Here is a 10,000-nt window from a genome sequence, read left to right as displayed (position 1 = left end):
GACCACTATTCCAGGAGTCTCCGTAACGAGAGCCAAACCAAGAGCCGGAGAGAGAAAGAAAGAGAGATGCACTGACGGTTCCCGTGGGCCTGGTGGCGGGTTGCTCCATTTCCCCCCGCCTATTCCGTATGATGCTGGGCGCGGAGAGGCTGCTGAAGAACACTCTATATTTGGAAGTGGCCAACCCAGTCAAGTGGAAGTGCGGATGGGAGAGAAATGGGCACAAAACCTATTGGACCGTGCATTGCAGCAGTACTAGCAGCAGCTGTGCCGTGGCGCGTGTATCATAGCAAAACACTTCGCGGCCTCATCATCTTGGCCGTGAGGCGGGGGGGAATCAACAAACAAACAAATACACTCACCAGCGTGCTAAGAGCAGGGGCTCTTTCTGTGGAATGTTCTTAATAGAAGATCTTGTTGGAGCGCAAACAGGAGCCACCAGAGCCGAAACACGAATGCCAAGAGCAAACAAACTCACAGCTCACTAGATAGAACACTAAAAGCTCACTAGACAGATTATGCTGCTTGAAATATTCATCAACGCGCATTGCGGCTAATAAAAATGGCGAGAAAATTAAAGAAAAACTGATAGAAACAGTTTGACCGTAATTTTTTAACAAACTGTAGCGAAAGACTTAAACGCCCGAAAGGGCCGCAGGAAGTGACGAACCCCTTTTACCCGAAAATGCATTCGTCACACGCAACATCCCAGGGCAGGCTTACTTTCGTCGTGCGCACGGGAAAAAAAGCGTATCTCGGAAGCCGATTTGTCACGGAAAACGGTTCTTACGGGCCATGGCAATCCGATGAAGAAGCACCGTTGCGCGGCCTCTAGATTTTTCGGTTCATGGGTTCATCATTAAGAATCGATCAAAGTGTTCCCCCGCCCGGGGCCACAATTCCCACGAACGCACGCACCCGTAATAGTGTTGGCCGCTCAGGGTTCGAGGTATTGATTGGATTCCCAGTGGGTTCGCTACTGGTGATCACCTGATCGCTGACCGGGCTTCTCCTCTTCGATGCTCAATCGAACGCAGCAAGGAAAAATGGGAAGGGAAGAGGAGAAGGGGGAAAAAAGCAACCACAACCACCTAACAGTTCTTCTGGCAACGCGTTGACCTACAAACACATTTCACCTGTGCGACCGGCATCGAACCGGAACATACAGACACACAAACACAGACGCTCGCTCGCTCGCTCGCTCGCTCGCTCGCGCGGTGCCTCCCGAGATCGAACGCAAAACGGTGGAAAGGGGTTTATTGCGCGGAGAGGAGAGGAAGAAGGTGAACGACGGTGACGACGATGGCTACGTATGGCACTCCAGAATGGCAACGATGGCGATGGAGTAACGGTGCTTCCGTGGTCCGCGCCGATGACCGCACGGGGTGTCACACCACAACTGAACACCCCCCCCCCCCCCCCCCTCTGTATGCATCATATCGTCACCTAGGTTACCTTGGTTACTAGCTACCGTGTATCGCATTACCATTCGCAGGGAAAACAATTCCGGCGATTCTCTACTCAACTCCTTCCTCTTCACTATCAGTCCGCCCCCAAAAACTCCTTGCCCCAATTTTGCTCAGCCTTGGGCGGCTCATCTTGCACCTCGCGCCCCCTCCTTTTTGCTGGAACGCAACGGAAAGAAAGACGAAATGGTGACGCATTTCGATGGTAAATTTCATATTTTTCGCCCCTCGTTTTCGACTGGAGTCCGGCGCGTTGTTCTCAAGAATCAATGCCAACGGTGGAGGGATGGGATGCAGGGGGAGGGCGGGCGGGCGGTTGACGTTGAACAACTTTCTCCTGAAGGTGGCTAACCCCACCGCTGACCGGAATGTGGAAGTGGAACGAGAGCCAAGCCGAGAAATTCCCCGCGCTTCTTCTCAGCCTCATAGCCACCTGCTGCTGGCCCGCCGCACCGGGCTGATGGCCAGAAAGTAGAACAGTATTTGCATAGTTATTAGGAATCTCTGTCCGTCAGGCGAGGTGTCGATACCGTGCCGTGGCCACAGACAGACACACCTCTAGACTCTAGAAGATGGCCATTATCATTGGTTAAAGAATCACCCGTTGAGCGTCAGATCGAATGCTTACCAGACACACCAGCAGGCACTTCTTCATTGTGGTAAGTTCTTGGTCGGTTTCTTTCGGCGTTCTTCACCTGTTCTCGCACTCTCTTTCCCTCTGGTTCGTTCACTTCCTTCAAAAACACTTTTCAATTCTCAAATTGATCTCGATGACGAATCAGAACTACCGACTTGCTATTGTTCGTGACACGCGGTGTGTTGTTTTCCGCTTTCTACTCCTTTTCCGTCGATAAGAACCGAGATTCTAACCCGTCCGTATGCACACACACATACACAAACAAAGCCGCGAGTGCACCCGTTTCACGACGATCCGCCTTGTCTTAGTAGTGTCCGTCTTCGATCGTCCGCACCGATCGAGCTCTGAGATGGAACTGGATGCCAGTGGGAAACCGACTGTCTTACCAAGCCGCGTTCGCTGCGTCTTGAGCTGGCACTGGTAACGCCACCAGGCAGAGGTGGAAACCTCCATCCTCCCCCGTTGCGCGGCCACCTTACCTTCTTTCCAACCCCATCGGGGGCCCGATGCGCTGGTGGCGTGTTGTGTGGGGCTTTGCGTCGATCGTCGAGGATTGTGTGCGTGGCGCAGTGAGGCCACGAAGAAGAAAAGTGTCTGTTCCGGTCCCCTTACATCCTCCCGGTGGGGATCATTTCAATTGTAGATGCTTTTCTTTCCTTTTCCCTTGTGGGCTCCGTTCTTTTGAGAGAAGGCGGAAGGCTGGTGGAGCATCAGACTGAAATTATAGAGATAGGTTCTTGGGGTTGAGATTTCGTCATGGGTCTGCTATCATTGCCAGAACTATTAATTTTTCGTTTGCCCCAGTGCTCTACTGTACTGCTGCTGCCCATTGGATTGTTTTCGTGAGAACAAGAATGATTCGAGAAGTACAACTCCTGAAAGAATGCTAGAAAGCTCGAGCTTAAAGAGTAGAATTGTGACCGCTTTCACCGTGCTCTATTGGCGAAGATCACACACCCAAATGCTTATCCAGATGAAGACAACAATCTGTGGAACACCACACTCTCGACTCGATTACGTCTAAGGGCGTAGAGGAAGACCTTGAATGCATGTTGAGCGCATCATTCGTGCGCCCAAAGGGAACATCGGACGTTTCTACTTCATTAGGGAAGGGACTATACATTATCCGAGATCTGGGAGGTTGAAGAGGGGTTAATGGCACCCGGAGTCTACGATGGGAGGACTAGAAATTCTACCTCTCAAGCAGAGCCATTCCAACGGCTCAGAATTCAGTTAATTTAGTTAGGTTCTTCTACTACCACTGGGCAGTGCGTCGCCGGTGGACCAAACAAGTTGCGCGCCAAAGAGTACGCACCCTGCTGTAGCGCACCCTTTCGCCACGTCTCTGGCAAAGATGATGGCGCGCGAGCCGCAGTAGTGGCAGCATCGAGCTAGCTAGAGCGTGTCCAGATAAATAATGTTTTATGTTTTACAGTTATCGCACCAGACACACACTCACGACACACGCAAAGAGCGCAGCACGCAATTGCGCGTGCCCCGCAAAGGCCCCGTTATCGGACCATCGAATGTCGTTCGGGGCCTTCGCACTCACAGGCACTAAAACGACGGCGAGCGAGCAAGCGAGCGAGAGGAAGTAGGCTTAGAGGCGGAACGGTTGCATAAACGAGTCAAGTGACGAACGACGATTAAATGATCCGATGAATGAGCAGGATGGGAGCGGGAGAATTGTCTAGAATCATCGTTCGCTGATCGCTTCATTCGGGATTGGTCGGCGGAGTGGAAAAGCGTCTATTCCGGTCACGATCACGGACGATCAGGGCGAAAAGCGACCGTTTGATCGGTTATTAATTTCAAACCCGCGCGCGCTATTAAGCGAAGGCTGGGCCGGGTGTGGCCGGGATCGTACAGCCAATGTCTACCTCTAACGGGCTCAATTAGAGTCTGCAAAGGAGTTTTCCAGCCATCCGCGTGCTCGGTTCCGTTTCTTCCGCTTTGTGGTTTCACACTTCGTTTACCAATTGTGAAGCGGGGTAATCGCGAGAATAGGAAAGATAAGGCCAGGGGCCCGGGTTCTTTGGCCGTAGTGGCCGGAGGAGGAAAGCTAAAGACGAATAAACGGTTTCGCTCGCAATCAACCGAAACGACCAAGGGTCCACCGTCTGTGGCGAGCGGACGTAGTCGGCTAAAGCACCCACTGAGAGCGTTAAGTGCATTCATCCTTTCGTGATTAAACTAATGACGAATCGAATTATCCATCTGGGCAAACGCCCGGCGAGAAACGCATTCTCGCATTGGTTTCCAGCCAGCATTTCTCACCGGAACACCGGTCGCTCGCCTGCTAAGCATGCTCCAGCTCCTGTGATGCGTTCCTGCTAAGGTTCCTGGGTTTGCGAAAGCTGCCGACTGCACAATGCTGCGATGCGATGCGATGCGATGCAGCCGCCTACTGCCGATGGTCCACGGTAGTTGAGTTATGCAACAATGCTCCTCCTCGCTCGCTATTATTGTGGCACGCAGCACGCTATACACGCCCCGCCACTGCTTCCATTTGCTTCTAGCGCATGCTCTGAGCGTCCACGCACGTGCTGCTACTGCTGCTGCTGCTGTTGACCGCGACCGCCAGCCACCCAGGAGGAGCATTGTTTACGGTCGTGCCAATTCGAGGTCAAATTCGGGCGCACGGCGTCAGGGCAGTGACCGAGTCGTTCGGGTTCGGAAGACATGCAAGAAAGAGAAAAAACGAAAGATGATGCGTCGTTACTTGACCGAACTGACTCGCTCCTTATTTTCGCCTGCAGACAAACGGCCGACTAGACTTATAACGGAAGTAAGCTAAGCTAAGTACCACGCCCGTACTGGTCGAAGTAGCCCTCGACAGTAAATTCCACGGCCGATACGACGTGGCCCATCTTTTGGGACCATCGATTTGGGTTAAAAACCATTCCACAGTCGCTCTAACCCAGATCGGAAGTACCACCCCGTGTCTTTGGGGTGGGAGCTGCCCGGAAGCCTCCGTAATTTAGTTTCAACCCCGTGCACACTCACAGAAGCCATCCTCTGCTTTTTGCGACCGGTCCCGTGGTGGAGACCGGCGGCGAGTGCCATTACGAGGAGTCGGTCGGTCATATTCTGCTGTTAGGTTCCGGTTGGAAGCAGCCCCTCATCCTGGCATGGAAGGGGCCAACACGGGCGTGCCGAGATGGTAGCAGATTGCTTATGAGCAACGCGGCTTAATAGCCATCCCAACACCAGCGCTAATCTATGGTCTCGAGAGAGAGAGAGCTCTACGGGGAGGGTTTCCCATTGAATGCATGGCCGCCTCTCACATGGCGCGGGAGTTGGGAACATTCGCAAAAATGAAGACACTCCACACGTTCCGCGGAGTAGCTTCCTCCTGACATCCCATCCCGTTCTGTGTTTGTTTTTTCATTGTAAATAGGGGATCATAACGGACCCACGTTACCGAATGGATAGATGGCACGAAATGTTGGCATGCGATAGTTACTGTGGGTGATGGCACCAGCTCGATGACGATAACACGTTGAAAAAGGGAGAATGTGTTGTACTTTGCACTATCACAGTGAATAAAGATTCAGAAGTAATTTTACAACTGCCTGGCGCTCGGTTCTGCACCAACAAATATTTGCTTGATCGTACGTTGCTAGGATCTACAAATGCGGATGCTGGATACCATAGTTACGCCTTAGTGCCGTGATGATGTAATGCAACAAAAACCGCCAATAATATGACTAGAGATTTTTATTCACTTACTTGCGTGATTAATTCTTCTGAATGTCCCTTCGCTCTGCAAAGTGGCAAGTTCTTAAACTCGCATAGCTCGCACACGCATTACGCATTTCAAGAATCTCGATCGCTCGTTGCCGGGAAGAGGGAACAAATCGGTCACTCGTTTCGCTGGTGGATCCCCGATGCCGTTAGGTCTTCTGTGCGGTGCGGACACGGTTGCCGTGCAATTGGTGCCGTTTCGGTAATGAGCAATAGCAATCGATTCACTGTGCTGCCGCGTACTGTGCGCGGTCTAACGGTGTTGCTGGTGGAGGGTGAGCTTGTTAAACCGACGCCGTGCTTACTGGTCTGTGCGGATCGATTAAACCGCGGCGGCGGCGGCTACTTCTCGATACTACCATTAGAATTGATCTGAATGAACCATGAAGAATCGAGATTGGGCAAGGGTTCCTACAGTATCCCAGTAATGCACTACACGATACGATCTTGAGCACACGAGGAGCATATCGGCAAGATGACTTTGCTCCAAATCTGGATGCACTTCATTATCCGGCACTCGTGACCTCGCACTTCTTCTGGGCGGCCTACAGCTCCGGTGGGTGTGCACGAGCATTGTGATTCCAATTATTTCTCACCGACAGTGGAGGAGTAGTGCTGCAAAAATGGAGCATCAATGCCGTCCGCCCACCAGACGCGGCATGAAAATGCCGCTAGTATCTAACGGCTGGCCGGAAGAATATGATGAAGCTTCAAGAGACAATTAACTTCCTCCGAGCTTGAAGCTGTTTGGAAGTGGAACGGCTGATCCGTATCTGGGTTTCTGAAAATATTTACATTCTTTTCCATTCCAATTGGTCTTTGTTCTCACCGGTCGTGACGAGAGAGCGCGCATAGTTTTGAATTTAACTTTACTTTTGATCTTCCACTTATTCCCAAAATAAATAATGGCAAGAATGTACCAAGCAAACCGTGGCTTGTCGTGCTATTCCGCATGTCGTCTGCGATATTCTTATCCGAAATGTAGGTTAGAAATACCAAAATGGCAAAAGAGAAACGGTGGCTAAATATGAAACACAGAACCGCAACAGCTCATTAAGAAACTTTCTACATCTTGCACATCTCAGACAGTGAGGCATTGAACACCACACTAAGCTGAGAACACAGCACAGTATTGGATGGACAAATAGAAAGTTTCATTCTGTGGTCAGTGGTCCCAGCGGCTGGGTTTTTGGGGGACGGAGGTGTGAATGGTGGGAGATGAGGAAGCATCAATAAAAAATAAAGGTGAAGGACGATCGCCGAAGATCAACGTTCTTGGATGGATGGTGTAGGGTAGGGCTCGGGCGATCCGTTCCAACAGTGTGCTACGTAATATGTTCCGCATTTAACCGGCTACTGGGATAGCTACCGATGTTTCTGTTTCTGATTTAAAAAGAAAGTTGCTCCTACGTGCCCATCAAATGGAGTTCAGGAATATTCTGGGCATGACTGTGTCATTAGCATTTGATCTTCTCAATTCTCTGATTTCCTGCGGGTCCCTGGAACCCCTCCCCCCTCCCTGGGGGCAGTGAGAGAAATCGGAATCCTCCTGTTTTGGGTCTCGAAAACCGGTTCCTGGAGGCTAAATGCAAACAACAGCGATCATCAGGTGGAAAGTTTCAGTTTTACGAGCATAGTCCCCTCGTCTGCCAGGATGCTTTCGGATGCGCCAGGAATCCTACCTATAATTACCGAAACCGAAACTATCCAGACAGGCCGTGGGATGACTGATTTTGAAGTGCATCTTCCACCAGCTCTTTCACAAAATTAATTAACAGCTAAGCTAATAAGCTATTCTACACCTCAGCTCAAGGTTTAAATTTAAAAAAAATCAACATAGGTATTACCCACGTGTCGATTCAAAATTGTGTATATATCCTAGAAGCTTATTGCTTAAATTATCAGTTCAACTCACCTAAATATCAGCTTGAAAATAGAAAAACTTTGCTATGATCACCGGCAACCGCCATTTCAAACTAATCCTTTTTCTTTCTTCGAAGACCTCAGAGAAACTGGCATCACTGGAAATGCTGAATAAAACGCTGAAATACACCCGCACAACCACATTCAAACGTTCGTTTGCGACTGTATTGGTGCGTTTACGGCGTGATGACAAAATATACGATCGATTGGACGGTGGATTTCAAAGAACGAGTATATAAATAAATCTAAAATAACTCAAAAACTGCTTGTTTCTCATCCGTTTTATTGAGTAAAAAAGATTTGTCATAATAACGAAAGAGATCACACGCCGCAACGAACTATGAGACACGCACCAATATAACTCACATGAGCAACACACGCATTCCTAGGCAGCTCAAACAATAACGCCACATTAACAACAATCACCCACCTCACAAACCACACCATTTAATCTGCAAAACAATACTCCCACAAACTATCGGATAACAGCACGCTTCCATCTTTCGGATGACCGCTTTGGCACGATATTTCACCAGAATTAAACGCTTCTTCGCAACTCCACTCTGATTCCACCAAAAAGGACATAGAACATGCCACACAACACACTCCACACACATCACCCAGAAACACCACAGGAACGAAAAGACGGACGTCTCGATCACGACAAAACGCTTTTCGCTCTTTACACACGAAATAGATTGGATTTTCTTCCAAAAATTTGCCACCGGCACAAGTTACACCATTTCTATACCGACCATAGGCTATCTCAACAGCTAGCTGGTCCGTGTACGAGAGAGTGCACAAGTTGTGACTGACGCCTTTAAGCAAAAGGTAACGTTTGCAAAACGATTTTGGAACTAAATTTTTTGCAAATCACGCTACATTCTACTTACGGCGCATAAGGCTGAGAGGCAAACGAGAACATCATAGGTGATCGTTCTGTGCGCACTTGATCGAGTAAGAAACGAACTTATCGCAGTGCGAGCCATGGCAGGGCAGCGGCTGCGTGTAACTGGATTTTATAGCTTGCCCCAAAAAAAAGCAAACTTACAACATTTCCACGACACATCAAAAGCATTCACAACTATCTGCGGCTGTCGATTGAATACGGATTTTTTAACTCTTCCACACGATGATCACAACACAACTCTTCGTACAACAATAATTTTCGCGTACAAAAGGCAGGATGTACAAGGATATACATCAGCGTACACATTGAAACCAAAGACACATCAATTTCAAAACTCTACTAAACAGATCATGTCCCACCAAACTACCGGAACTACACTCCAAAAACCAGAATACTGGACGGACGGGCGGTCACAATCGGCCGATCAGAAGATGGAACCTTCAGAAACATTACATTTAATTCATAGATAAAATTGTAAAAGCTGTTGGAAATGTAATTAACACCCAGCACGGAATGGACCTCGCAAATTCTTCTTAGACAAATCGAAACACAAACACGTGGACGTTGAGTAAGTATTGGCACTGCACAAAAACCATAATTCAATGCATTTAATTTCGGATAGGGAGAGGAACTTTCTCGTCACAAACCAAAAAAAAACACAACTTAAACAGCCCCTCCTCACTCGCTCGCTGGGAGTAACAACCACGAAAACTTACACCAAATATTGTTCGACGAAGATCGTCGTGAAGAACTTTGGCAACACATTTGGCACAGCACAACTAGGAAGGCTTAAGAAGCGCACGAATCCGAGAGGAAGTTACAGCAGGTATAGGAGTATTTTGGTAGATCTTTCAACAGGAAACAGAACGAACGGTAAGGTAAGCCAGGGCAAGGGACCACATTGTCCAAAAAACATTTCACTGAAGGACCACGTGGTTACCACAAATCAAGTGCTGCAGCCTGTCCTACGTTTTGTTTCCAATTAATAACAGTACGTAGGAGGTGCTTCTTAAAAAAGAGTGAAAACAACCGTTTTCTTAACTTCCAAGATCCTCAGCAAAACAAAGGCCATATCAATGTGCCTTCACATCTAGTTACTGGTAGAAATTTGGATAGTCATACTAGACTATTAATTTTCAGCATGGAAGCACTCTTGCGCGATTTAGTATAAACGCTAGGCGCCACACATTGGTCACGAACTATTTTGCAATCAACACCAACAGCCAAAACTGAGAATGAGCCGCACCCATCAAGCATGATTCGAAAGGCTTCCAAAATCGCACAATTACGTAAACTGTTCTACAAACTAGAAACTAT

At 48.8% G+C, this 10,000-nt stretch overlaps 1 protein-coding gene across 1 annotated transcript in view; it reads right to left on the bottom strand.

Annotated features, from left to right (window-relative positions):
* Window positions 1–2,556, bottom strand: part of LOC126576828 (uncharacterized) — a 5,257-nt gene extending 2,701 nt beyond the window's left edge. The window contains exons 1-2 of the mRNA XM_050238131.1: window positions 2,490–2,556; window positions 363–400 (exon numbers count right to left, since the gene is read on the bottom strand). Coding sequence (XP_050094088.1) covers window positions 363–400; window positions 2,490–2,556 — 105 coding nt within the window. The remainder of the gene's footprint in view (window positions 1–362; window positions 401–2,489) is intronic.
* Window positions 2,557–10,000: the final 7,444 nt, after the last annotated feature.

The sequence above is a fragment of the Anopheles aquasalis genome, chromosome 3, assembly GCF_943734665.1.
Source record: "Anopheles aquasalis chromosome 3, idAnoAquaMG_Q_19, whole genome shotgun sequence".
Lineage (NCBI taxonomy): Eukaryota > Metazoa > Arthropoda > Insecta > Diptera > Culicidae > Anopheles > Anopheles aquasalis.
Note: the sequence above shows the minus strand (reverse complement) of the source record. Positions and strands in the feature narration are given on the sequence as shown.